The sequence below is a fragment of the Poecilia reticulata genome, chromosome 22 (assembly GCF_904066995.2).
Source record: "Poecilia reticulata chromosome 22, P_reticulata-male-v2, whole genome shotgun sequence".
In the NCBI taxonomy this organism is placed as follows: Eukaryota; Metazoa; Chordata; class Actinopteri; order Cyprinodontiformes; family Poeciliidae; genus Poecilia; species Poecilia reticulata.
In genome coordinates this window covers 15,148,549-15,162,299 of record NC_088851.1, presented here as the reverse complement: position 1 = coordinate 15,162,299, position 13,751 = coordinate 15,148,549, and the positions used below count along the sequence as shown (strand labels likewise).

General features: G+C 38.9%; 1 protein-coding gene across 1 annotated transcript; it reads left to right on the top strand.

Annotated features, from left to right (window-relative positions):
- Window positions 1-295: 295 nt before the first annotated feature.
- bsdc1 (BSD domain containing 1) lies at window positions 296-8,898 on the top strand. The gene is made up of 11 exons (XM_008399620.3): window positions 296-491; window positions 1,003-1,057; window positions 2,769-2,885; window positions 2,983-3,150; window positions 4,256-4,310; window positions 4,580-4,695; window positions 4,794-4,862; window positions 6,284-6,368; window positions 6,453-6,911; window positions 6,996-7,099; window positions 7,533-8,898. Exons 1-11 carry the CDS (start codon window positions 481-483, stop codon window positions 7,560-7,562), a joined length of 1,269 nt encoding a protein of 422 aa, XP_008397842.1. The 5' UTR covers window positions 296-480; the 3' UTR covers window positions 7,563-8,898.
- Window positions 8,899-13,751: the final 4,853 nt, after the last annotated feature.

Below are 13,751 nucleotides of genomic sequence, written 5' to 3'. Positions count from 1 at the left end.
CTGGAATTAATTCTGTGTCCACATTACATTTCCACTGACGGAAAGGCAAAATAATCAAAACTAATGTTCAGATGATCTGAAATTTAATGCTAAAAGTGCTTTTTTTTATTTAACAGAGATATCTCTTTGAAATAGCCTTCAGTTGAGTATTTTTGACCATAAATATGTATTTCAACCATACACGTTTATACATATTCATGTCTATGCTTTCAACATCAAAAACGTCATGACGTAACGTCCGCTTTTGCGTTGCCGAACTGTTTGGTTCTTTGGAGCCACCGTAGTTGGCGCAGCAAAAGATTATTATTTTTTCATTTTTAACTCTAAGATGCGTATCCTTTTGATACAACGTTTTTTCAGAAATAGTGAAAAATAAGAGCGCATCTGCGAAAGTCCACGTCAGACTGTATGACGTGGAAAAGTTTTGATATCTGGTGGGGGTCGGAGTTCACCATAATCTGATGATGTCATCGTCTGAAGATGGCTGAAGGGTGAGAGAGAAGTCGCCAAATAATTGTTGTTTTTTGTCTTATTTTATGTAGTAGCGGTGTGATATTAAACTGAACTGATTCTTGCTGAACTGCTTGTCTCATAAGTGTTGATATCGGCAATTTGTTGTTACTATGGTGATCTGCAGCTTTAGAAATGAGTTCAGGAAGTGGATTTGTTTACCAAAACATAGCAGCGATAGCTCTAGCTTAGCCTAGTTAGCTTAGTATTAAAACTGCTTAAATCTCCAAATCAAAACCACCAGACTGAACGCGTTCGTAGTTTCTACACCAATTACTAATATTCAGCCTTCGAAGTTGCAATAACTCGCCTTCCTTGACGTTTAATCGTATATTTGTCTAACAGCTGACGCTAGCACAGACCTTATCTTTCTCGGCAGTGTTTGACAAACAGAAACACTGAGAATAGCCGCCTTTAAACTGTGCTAACACAAACACACTATTTATTTTTTAAAATAAATATCTGGTATTTTTGAAAATGTGTCTTCTACAGAGAAGGCTGGTGGGGAGGTTGGTTTCAGCAGAGCTACCAGGCCGTGAAAGACAAGGTAATCATTTCGCTATATTAACACAGTTAAAATAAATGTATGTTTTGTGTTTATCTGATGCATCGGCCTCAGCCTGTATAGTTGTTTGCAGTATGAAACTGCATGTTATTTCATGCAGTTATTATTTCTCTTCTGTCTCTGTCTGAGCAAACGTGTTACTCAGCTTTGTGGATATCTTTTTCTATTTTTTTTGCTATCATTTTTTTTAGAAACTATTTGCACGACAACCTTCTTTTTTAGAGCTTGGCAAGCATATTTTGATACTGACGCCAAGGTCAATTGTTTAAGTAACTAATTAAAGGGAATTACTCTGGGATACATAATGTCCTTTCATTTGCTGTCCGAGTTTTGACAAGATAACGAATATTCGTTCAGCAAAGTGTTTTTCTAAATGTTCTATCAGTGTTTTAATGTAATGAGAGGCATTAATTCTTATTTTATAATTAAGTTAAAGACATTTGAAAACAGTGCATCTAAACCTGAGGTGTTAAACCTGCAGCTCTAAAACCTCATATGGCTTTTATTACCCTTGACCTAGATTTCTTTATATTAATTTTCTAACAATAGAAAGCAAATACCCTACTGTCCATTTTTTTTAAAGGAAGCCATCATCTGTAACGCCAATTGGCTTCTCTCTACTCCAAATTATGTTTTTCTTCTCTTGTAAACTTTGATATTTGAAATTAGCCTCCTGTGTCAAATTAATTGTAACATTTTAGTATAATGTTTAAATTCATGCAAATGTGCATCACAAAAGCCAACAGAGGCACATTTGAGGATGGATGTATTTATTTGGCATCAGATTAGTTGAAACTGTTAAACTAAAGGTGGTGCAGTTGGTAGAGCTGTTGCCTTGCAGCAAGAAGGTTCTGGGTTCGATTCCGGGCCCCGGGTCTTTCTGCATGGAGTTTGCATGTTCTCCCTGTGCATGCGTGGGTTTTCTCCGGGTACTCCGGTTTCCTCCCACAGTCCAAAAACATGGCTGTCAGGTTAATTGGCCTCTCCAAATTGCCCCTGGGTGTGTGTGTGTGTGCGCATGGTTGTTTGTCCTGTGTGTCTTTGTGTTGCCCTGCGACAGACTGGCGACCTGTACAGTGTGATCCTGCCTCTCGCCCGGAACGTTAGCTGGAGATGGGCACCAGCAATCCTCCCCACCCCACTAAGGGACAAGGGTGTAAAGAAAATGGATGGATGGATGTTAAACTAAAGTGACAGTGGTGAAAATCTATGTCTAAAATTCAATGTTCCATTGGGTGTAAACCTGTGGACTACTTACTTACCTTTTTACAAGTAACGTTTGGAATCTTTGTCAAGATCTCATATAGTCAATGAATATAAAAAAATCATTGCTTGCTCACCACATTTGGAAGAACATGTCCCTGACAGAGACATCTGCTTCACCCCACAAACTCTGTGGTTTAATGATGAGTTGGTATAAAGTTATGACGCAGTGAAATAGAAATTCTCTTGAACTTTTTTTGGACATGTTACCAATTTTTATTTATTTTTTTTGAACTTTTGAATATGTTTTGATATTGACTTTTAGTTTAGTTACCGACTTCCAGTTTGAGCTCAAAAGACTTGAGCCAAAAAGATGCAAGTCTTTTTGTTATTGTAGTTTTCTCAACTTTGTTTTCTGACCTAAGCAATTAACTATGACAAAGCAATTATCTGACTTTTTTTTCTGTTTATCTGACTCTCTGCCCTGCAGTCATCTGAGGCCTTAGAATTCCTAAAGCGAGACCTGACAGAGTTCTCCACTGTGGTTCAGCATGACACGGCCTGCTCGATCGTGGCTACAGCCAATGCTGTCAAAAACAAGCTTGCTGTAAGTCTTTGTCATTTTTGCCATAAAAAAAAAAAAAACAACAACAAAAAAACAAGTGTTCTCGACATTCCACTGCATCATCTATGTTTCTTTCCAGGTGGAAGGGTCTTCTGAGACAACAGAGAAGGTGAAGAAGAGCCTGTCTAGTTTCTTGGGGGTGATAACAGACACTCTTGCTCCACCTCCTGATAAAACCATTGATTGCGATGTGATCACATTGGTAGCAACGCCAGCAGGAACCACAGAGGTATACGACAGTTCTAAGGTCAGTATTGAATACTTGTAACAATAAAGAAGTAAACAAAACTGCAGAGTGAGATTTTTAATTCTTTCTAAGACGGTGGCGTCCAAAGTCGGCATGTTTTAGTTCTGGAGGACTGGAGCTGGACACTCACGTTCAAAGATATTCATGCCACCATTCAAAGCTATACAAACCTGTCCAGGGACTTAATTCAGCACCACTTTCAGACATTTTTAAATCGATACAAAGTCTCCAAAGTAAATGTGCAAAGCGAAGACAAAAACCCAGTCAAAATGAACGCCTATGTCCAAGTTGAGAATTTGTAGAAAGACTTGAAAATTGATGTTCAAATTAAAGGCATACCTGACACTGTAATTCCAGGTTAAGATGTGTGTTAAATCAGAGATCACTTGTTAGAACTGATAAAAATCGATGGTGCAAGATCCGATGAGCTGGACAGGATTTCAGCAGCATCTGTGACCATAACACTTGACCAACGTTAATAGAAGACGTGCGTGATGTGTAATACCTTGTTTTTTTTAGCTTGACATTTTGTTTTCTGTGTTTATCTCTGAAGAAGCATTATTTCATCATGGTTTTCCCTCTCTCCTTCCCTCTCTCTCTGCACAGGGACACAAAGCATTATGGTTTTCAATTTCAGCAGGCATCTTGTAAAAACTTATTTGAGGAGTTAGTGTGCCGCTACAGTAAATAAATAACGCCTAAGAGGCTCGTATTGTTTTTCTGTTTCACTTGAACTTTTCTCTCCACTCTCCTGGCAGTACGATTTGATAGTACTCTCAAGAATATGAGCCAATAAAACACAAGGCAAAAAATAAAAAAAAAAAAAATGTGAAGTCTTGCTGCCTGAGCAGGTATTCCTCTGGGATCAGCCGCTAACCTGACAGCTGGCTTTTTAAAGACTTTTCTGAACATAACCTGCTTCTGTGCAGGTTTTCTGGGAAATTCCCCCGGAAGCATTCAGCAGTATGCTTGTTTGAGGGTATCTCTGGTTTTAATTTGTTTGTGAATGGACCAGCAGTTGAAAGTGAACACATGATTTGTATGTGTGAATAAAACAACCATTGTTCAATAGTTTATTTCAAAAGTTCTGTGTCTTTTCCCGCAGGCGCGTCTCTACAGTTTGCAGGCTGACCCTGCTACGTACTGCAATGAGCCTGATGGTGAGATGGAGATTAGTGAAGCAGTTTTTATGAGGCCTGAAACATTGTCTTTATGATTGAAACTATTATTGTGGTCAGATGTGCTTTGTTTTTTTTCCCCTCAAAATATTCTTTGAAGAGAACAAAATCAGTTGTTTTTTTTTACATTTGCACCTGATTTTATCAACATAGATATTTTGAATTTAAATGTTACAGTAATATTGTCAAACATTTCTGTTTTTTTGTGAAGCCTTTCTACATAACGGACATCATTTTTTCCCGTACTGCAGGCCCTCCTGAGCAGTTTGACTGCTGGCTGTCCAGATTCAGTCTGGACGAGAAGAAAGGCGAAATATCAGAACTTTTGGTCAACAGTCCATCTATACGAGCTCTCTACACCAAAATGGTATCTCTTTTTAGTTCTCAACGTTTTTAACTTCCTGCTCGTCTTTTTTTTTATTTTTATCTAAGATATGCAATAAAGGGAGTTTCTCTTTACTCCAGGTTCCAGCTGCTGTGTCCCATTCAGAATTCTGGCAGAGATATTTCTACAAGGTCTTCCAGCTGGATCAGGTACACTGACATGTTTATTTGAAAATATAGAAGCAAAAACAGCAAATGAAATAACTGCAGGTGGCTTCTAAGATGTGAATCTGCAAGTTAGATATTTGTCATGGCTTACTGAGGAACAATATGTATAATTTATACTATATTTATCTGATACAATACGGTTGTAAGGTAAATGTCAAGTGCCCATAAACAGAACCGGTGAATGTGTGTTTTTTTGATGGTGTCATCTGCTTGAAGATTGATGTTTATTTATTTATTTTTCCTAGTAATATGGAATGAAGGCCAGCCATTCATTTTAGTAGAATGTGTTGAGTGACATCTGCTGGAGAATCCTGGAATTGCCCAGGACTTTCAGGAATTCAAGCATAAAAAGGCTTTGATGCTCAAGAGTTATAGCAGAGAACCAACTTTAAATTGGATCTTTAGACATTTTTACAACAACTTATCATAAAGACTGAATGTTTATTTATCTGAAAGAGCGATTCTCAAAAGAGCCAAAATGTCCTTAATTATGTATATCAATTATTACAGGTTTTATTGTAATAATTGACCCGTTACATTTAGATTGATCCAACACGTCACTGGTGCTGAAAATGTCTAATTTTGAGCCGTCTTCATGCTACCAGAAGATTTATTGCTGCTATTCCGATGTCTATCAGATCATTTTTCTTATTTAAGAACCTTTCCACGCATCAGATTTCATTATACTAAATGTCAACAGCATTAACATGCAGAATCAGTAGCAAAGCATCACTTTATTACTGTCCCAGTATAAAAACTTGCTTTGCAGCCAGGTGCAAACATAATCAAACAGAATCACTTGATGAAAGTAGCCAAAAAAAAAAACCTCAGGAAAAAACGTAGCACAAGTATCAGACTAAACTGACTACAAAAAATGACACCCAGTCATATTTTGAATGCATGTAGTGACAGAGAGAATAGATGCATAATATGTGCTAAGCATCACAGACTTGTCCTTTGGTAATGCATACCCTCCCTTTTACCCTTCTTGATTTTTTTGGTTTATTCACTTTGGGTGAATCTGAGCATCGCTGCTGACATATGATGCTTTCATCCCTTTGATCAGGACAAAATGTGTAAAAGTCAGTTAAATAGGATGTTTTTCCTCAAAGCTGTTGCAGTTCTGTGTGGAAGCACCTGCACACCTAGAATAAAAGTGTGACCTAAGATTTTGAAAATGGCTTAGCATACGAGTCACAAAATATTCTGAGTCTTTGCCACTAAAGCCTCGTGGGCAAAGACAGAGTTTGACGGAGCTTGAGGAACTCTTAGATTTAGAAATGAATAAAGAAATCAAATGAGGGCTGCGGTAAAACTTTTGACAGAACTGTAAAATATCACCAACATCAAAACCTTGTAATATTTAGAGCAATAAAACATGAATTTTTTTGTGCCGTGTTCAGGAGGAGGCGAGGAGAGTGGTCCTGAAGCAAAGAGCAGAGCAAAGTGCTCACATAGAGACCCTTGGATGGGAGGAGGAGGAGGAGGGTATGCAGGCAACAAACAATCTGTCAGCTTTCCTGTAAAGCCTTTCACTCACTGTGTTCTCTGGTGTTTCTGATCACGTTTCAGATGATTTTATTGGAGCTGCTTCACCAACTCATCTTCCCCTCGCGTCCCCGTCAGACACCAACCCATCCGCCAGAGCTGCAGCTCCCGCTGAGACCACCCTGATGAGCCCTGTCCTCTCTCCGAGCGAAGAGCCCAACACCACGCTCTCGGTCAGCAGCGACAGCATCAGCCTGCCCACGCAGGTGGAGGTGCAGCCTCCGCCCGCCGCCACAGAGCTCACCAAGAAACTGAACGAAGCAACGCTGGAGGACGTCGTCGACAACAAACCGGAAGAGCAGAAGACTGAAAGGAGCGACTCGGCTCCAGAGGCTCAGGCGGAGCCGTCCGCTGCGACGTCAGTGCGAAGTCCTGCTTCTAAACAAGCAGAGGTGGCGAAAGAGGAGGGGCCGCAAGACCTGAGAGTGTTTGAGCTCAACTCCGACAGCGGAAAGTCAACGCCCTCCAACAACGGCAAGAAAGGTACAACGCCGTGTTATCGCTGCGCCTCGTACTGAGAACTTAATAGTTTTAGAAGCTTCTCATTGTTGGGCTTTTGTCCTGCAGGCTCTAGCACAGACGTCAGCGAGGACTGGGAGAAGGACTTTGACCTTGACATGACAGAAGAAGAAGTCCAACTGGCTCTGTCTAAAATAGAGGATACTGGAGAGGTAAGTCTGGAAGAAGTATCTGGAGAGAACCCACACGTTCACATGGAGGATATTAAAACTTCATGAAGAAAAATCCCAGGCTGGGACTCGAACGCACCTTGCTGCCCTGTACAAAACTCATAATCTATGAAATCAATGCAAAAAACAATTTAATGCTGTAAAGCAGTTATAGGAGGACAAAGTCCTAAGAATGTATTTATCATTTTAAAAGACCCACCAGCTGGATTAAGAGTAATTAAAATTCATTAGTTTTGCAGATCTAACCAGGCAGGGGGAAAAAAATACATTTATCCTCGTTTGTGTTTAAATTTATGCTCTCTAAACTGCGGAGGTTCACATAAAGGATAACGAGTTGTAACTTTATTATGTCGGATAAATATTCAGGAGGTCGGGGATGTTTTGCTAATTCTCTCCTTCCTTCTCCTCTTACCAGCTGGACGAAGACTGGGAGAACTGGGACTGAGAGCCTCACAAGCAGAACACGTCTCGCTCTCAAAGCAGTCTAGAACCGTGCTTCTTGTGTTTTAACTCTTTCCACTCTGTCACTGTGTCATGATTGTCAGTTGGGGTTTTTCTAGCTGGTTTGGACCATCCGGTAAACCTGTTGAAAAAGAGAAACCTCAAGGGCAATAAGAGCTGGACTGCTTTGTCAGCTGTCAGATCAGAGCAGGTAAACGTCTCTAGAGAGGTTTCTGAGCGTCCTCTCGTGTAGAAAGCTTTTGACACTACTGTACAGCGGGTTGCAATTTTTCTGACGTTGAAGCTAGCCAGCATTCGAAGTCAGTTAGGTTTTGCAGCGGCAGAGAAGTTGCTTTCTTTTTTTCCTCTTTATGCCATTAAAAACATCTCATGTTGCGAGTTTTAAACGTGGGCCGCCAGATGGCCAATAAACTGTAATGCTGCTTGTCACCTTTATAAGATGAAAGCGATCATTGAATGGAGGTCCATTTCGTGTTTCTTGTCTTTCCTCGTTTTTCATTTTTAATATGCAAGCGAATCCAGCAAAATGGAACAAATATTCTGGCCTTCTTTTCATTTTGGATTCCTCTTGACTTTGATCCTAAGGCCTTGCAGACACACACGGCGGTGTGACGACTTGATCCAAATGTTTCCCTTCCCCGTTTGCTCCCTCACATCCTTTAATTCGATATTTAAGCCTGTTGCTCACTGTATATTAGTTTATGTCGCCTTCAAACACACCACATGGGTTATGAATGTCTTGTTTGATTAGAGAGAACTAGTTAACCACTGGTCACATTTGATGATGGGGAATTAAAACTGGTATGATATCTGATCCTTGACTTTAAGGGTAGCATCTCTTTCTATTTACTTGTTTGAGAAAGAACGTATTGAGTTTCTCTGTTGGTTGGGAAAGCTCAGCAGATGGTGTGCCAAGCAGACCAAGGAGCACGCTCCACGCTTTTGTTTTTTTTTTTTTTTTTTTTGTTTCTTTTCACCTGTACCGTATCTGAGAAAACTAAGCCAAGAGGTGTAATATTTACATTGGAATAAATGCTTAATTATTGTAATTATCTGCTTTTGATTGCATGTCTGTGCAATGACAATATGCAAAACATTGTACAGATGGTTATCGTTGAGTTGTATGTTTTACTTTGTTGTTGTTTTGAGGCTGTTATTCAAGCCTTTGTTGCATGTCTGTAATTTTCAGCTGTGTATCTCCTTCAGTTTCAGCTGTTCTGCACACATCTGTCTTCAGAGCTGTCAGGATTATTTTTCAAGTATTTCACTTGATCTCTCAAATGATTATAATCATTAAAAAAAAATAATGCCAACTATAATTCTTGTCATGAATTACCGCATATTTCTGGTTGGCGGTTCTTGGATGAATACAAGCCCCTCCTGTGTCTAATCGTCAAAAAAAGTGTAGAAAACTGAGTTTGTGGGAGTATCGGGTTTTCACAAATGGGTTTCCTAAATTCAAACAGCTTTAAAAAAAATCTGTAAACAGTACACAATATTTTTTTTTTATATTATTGTTTTTATTCATCTCAATACATAACTCTTGTAATGTCCTAAAACTGTCAGGGAAAATGCTTTTCCGTATATTGAAAAATTTAAGAAAACTTCCACCTGCATATCAGAGAATGTTTGTTCAGCGCAGAATAAATCCAGTTTGGGTTTAATCAGTCTAAATGTTTTAGATTATGAACTGGAACTAATCTGGTGGGATCCAGATTTCTTGAAAACTGTGCAATAATAAGAATTGCAGTTAAAGCATTTACACCATTCGCACCAAATCCACTTCGTTGGCTCTCTGAACGTCACAGATGGGTGGAGTACCCAATAAGAGTAGCACAACTTTAACATATTTTGCTCAAGTAAATTAAAAAGTTACATCTGAAAAAAATTACACAAAAGTGAAAAGGTATTTTGTAATAAGGGTGATTAAGCACCGAATAAAAAAAAAAAAACAGCAAAAAACATTAGACCTTTCATGTTTAAACATGTCACTAGACAGACGAAAATATATAGTTGTGTGCAAATTCTGGTATTTTAAAGACTAAAAAACTAATTTATGTGAATAATGTAATTCTAAAGAAATTAACTTTTTTTAGAATATAACATTTATGAAACTAATATTTACAATTTGTAATGCGCACACAACTTCATAATGACAAAACCAACCACCAGACGGCGCTGTTGCTCCACCCAGTGATCCTCCGTCAGAACTTGCCACTCCTTTTCTTTCAGCAGCATCCATCTCGCATCTTATTAGCCACAATATTCCTCTCTCATAATTTGGTGTTGCAGTTTCCACATTTCTACAAGGAATCGCTTAATTAATTACCTTGTCTTGCTGTGTCAAGGGAAGGATTTAGTAATGTGTTGTGAGGATGTGTATCTGGAGGCATCAGATGGGTAAAATGTAGGTCACAGTGGAGGGACACCTGTGCAGCTGGCTGCCTCTGCAACATGGATGCTGCTGGTAAAAATGGCTTCTGTCTGAGTATGTCTGTCTGGATTTTTTTTTTTTGTGGTTTTTTGTTTTGTTTTGCAGAATACGTGTGGAGGGTGGAGTTTCCAGTCCCCCCCTCCCTCCCCAACATGGTGACTAATAAGAAAATTATTGAAATGTTAATTGCTTTCAGTAATTAAATTCAAAAAGCTATATCATATAGGTTAATTACACATACTCTGATCTATATAATTTTGATGATTATGTCTTACAGATAATAATATAGTTATTAAAAAAATTCAAACATTACATACAACCATATAAAAAAAAGAGCTTTGGTGCATAGGTGTTATGTTATTGAATACACAGTTATAGAGACGAGACTGCTGACTTGTCAGCTGTTCAGCAGATGATCATTGACATTGTACCGAAGCTGAATGTTTACGGACTGCTGTCTAAGCAGTAGAAGGAAAAGTGCAGAAAATAAGAGTTTCAGTTTTTAAATTGAATTAGCAATGTAAAGTAACTTTCAATGATATTACCAAATTTAATTTAAAAAAATTGACTGCTAATCCCATCAATTTATTTGGCAGCATTGTTTGTGAATATGATCACTTCCATACGTTTTGTTAAATCAGAAGCCATACATCTGCAGACATATTTTCCCCAACAATTTTATAAAATTCTGGTACATTTGTGAACAAAGTATTATTAGCTTAAAACCTACTTGAAGAGTTGTCAGGGCATATTGTCTCCAGGTTTCACCAATGAAAACAACATTTGGAGTTTGTGATTTGGCTATTTCAATGCCTGCCTGGCATCTGGACTAACTAGTCCAGCTTTATACTTTTGGTCTTGTCAAATCAGGAATGCCGTATACCAAACTAAAAATCCTTTAAAGTGTCGTTTGTCCATCACAGCATCTTTATTTATTTATGTTTTTTATACAAAACCTTCTTTAAAATTGGAGTTTAGTTTTCTTGATATCTTAGAACCGGTTTAAGAATCACAGGTCCAATTAAGCTGAGCTAGGTTTCCTTTTTTTTTTATCATTATTATTATTTTTGAATGACTGTGCACGTGGTCAGTTAAAATCGAGGCATATTTTAGCAAGTCCAAGAGAACTTCTTATAAATAGACAATCTGTGAGAAAAAGATGGGAGAGAATGGACAGAACAAATATTTCATCTGTAGAAAGCACATCACCTATTTTTCAGCAGATTAAAATTTCAGCCTTGGAATATTTATGTTTTTTAAATAAATTTTATGTTTCCACTAAATGAAAACATAGCTTTCACTTGTTGGATTGAAATCTGAAATTATTTAACTTTCCAATCATATTTTTGATTTATTGAGATGCACCTGAATCTTAATGGTTGCGTCCAGAAGAGCTTTGTCTTGTGGCATCTTCTTACGTTGTTAATCTTAATGCTTGTCTTTCCTGCATGTTGCCTGCCTTGGTAATGGCTTGCGCACATGCTGCCCTACGCAGACCCCAAATAACCAAACACCATATACGTTACATTCTTCCTTACTCTGTTCCCACTCTGAGGTCTTAGTCAGCAGAAAGGATGTAAAGGAATTTCCTGTCGTAGCCCAATGCTCCCTGCTGCCGGCTGTGTGTATGTGTGTTTTACATTAGCACCGACTCCCTCCGATGTCAAGTACAGACCATTTCACAGAGGACAGACAGTAAAAAGGAGGGAGGCCAATCAGACTGTTGAGAGAAATACTTCTCCCCTGAGGATCCTTACAGCTCCACTCGCTCCCTCTGCCCTCCTCCCCCTTTAATCCATCCTTGACCGAACTCTTCCTGCCTCTTCTTTCGTCCCTGTGTCCACATACTGTCAAAGATGCAAATCGAGTTGCGATCCTAAGAAAAAAAAAAATAAATAAATAAATAAATGCATGCACAATCACAGGGAGTCAGGGTGAGGTCATTATCACCAGAGCGAGCATTATCCTCAACACCCTGAAGGGAGAAACCCTGTAACCCTTCTGCCTTTCAGAACGCACAAAAGAGCCTCTCTGAGGGAGGAGGAAAGCTATGGAATGTGTTACCAGGGTTTTCTATGGAACAGGTCCCCAAATTCAAATCCAGTTCAGACTGTCTACATGTCTGGTGATTACTTTGTATATACTCTATGTCTTGAATTCTCCTTTAAGCAATTTTAATGTCACACAGGCGCTTAAATCAAGTGTAAATCCATAGTTTTTAGCTATAAAGTGCAGATGCATCTTTAAGAGTTGTAGGGGAAATAAAAAAAAATAAAAAAACGAAAAAACTTCTGAAGTGCTCTTGAGATGCCTCAGGATTTTTCCATGACAAACCCATCGCCTTTCCCAACGTGGAGCAGTGGGAACTGGCTACTTTGTTTGTCTGGGAAGAATGCAGGGTTTAGCCCAGGAGGGGACGGCTGGGGGAAAAGCATGATAACTCCCACTCCCATTCAGATTTATGGTGAAGACAGAGGGGCTCCTCTTGATGTACGTCAAGGGACCGGCAGAGCGCCGCCCCTTCTGTTCCGGGCCAGCCAAAGCAAATGTTTAGCTGAACAAACCCCTGGCCATTCCTTACACCCCTGGCTCTTTGTCTTCTTCTAGTGCATGTCTCTTTCTGCTCCATCGTATGGGAAAGCGGGCTGCGGTCCTCCTGTACAGATTGTAACATGGTGATGGCATTTATATTTCAGTATATGCTTTGTGTCAAGAGGCTGAGTGTGAGAGGTTCAGTGTCTTTTTTTTGGATAAAAAAGGAACATAGAAATCAGCAAATTTATTTTAAAAAACAATAAATCTGTCTTACGTGTAGTCAGTTTTTATATACAGCCATTGTATTGTTTAAATACATTTTCCATTTATCTGCATCAAGTTCTAGCTGTGTCTCATCAAATGTTTCAAAATCCTTCAAGCGAGCCTGACAGAAGTGTGAACGGAGCTCAACTTGAACTGCTTTCAGTTTGCCATTAATTTCTTTCTTTCGTTCCCTCTAAATATTCCTTTTTTACCAGCTTGTTCTCCATCCTGTCTTTTCATTACTGCCTCATTTATTCTTTTATCCAGTCTTCCTTTTACTGCTGTGGGACACCTAAGGCCCTATTCATCTTCCCCCCTTTATGGGTTCCCATTTTCACTCCCTGGTCTGACCAGACAGGCTCCCTCTAACTCATCCAACCTGAGGTCTGTAATTAAAGCCCAGATTGTTTTACAGTGATGCCACTTAGTTCTTTATCATCATGAAAACACACAAAGAAAATATCAAACCTTTTCTGTGAGGTGAACATGAACGCATCAGATTTGACCTTTTCTCTAGGTCATGTCAAAATGTCTTTGCCAAACTTTTAGGTTATTATTAATTACTGTCTGCTTGATATGATGTATCTCTCACATTAGTGGAAGTTCATGTCAGATTGTTTGTTCAACCCTCCAGTGATAACTTTTATTTACCAGAGTCCCATGCTGCCTGCAGGAGGGAGCTGAGATTCAGTAAGAGTGAACCAGTCACTGCCAGACAATTTGCTAAGGCAAGAAACAATATGTTGTTGAGTGTGTTGGGCTAAAAATTCAAAAGACCATAATCTGCCATGACAGTGCAAGAAAAGTGTGGTTTCTGTAAAAGCAATTTTGCTAAGATTTTTTTGAATATACTTCAAATAAGTGAAGTTCCTTCACGTTTTTCTGTTTTTTTACCCAACGAGTAACATTTTTATTTAACTTTCAACTCCACTAATTTGA

Bases quoted from the DNA above. Each gene is read 5' to 3' on its own strand.
- bsdc1 (XM_008399620.3), top strand. The intron at 4,311-4,579 runs GTGAGATGGAGA...CCCGTACTGCAG, and splicing joins GTACTGCAATGAGCCTGATG to GCCCTCCTGAGCAGTTTGAC. The intron at 4,696-4,793 runs GTATCTCTTTTT...TCTTTACTCCAG, and splicing joins GAGCTCTCTACACCAAAATG to GTTCCAGCTGCTGTGTCCCA.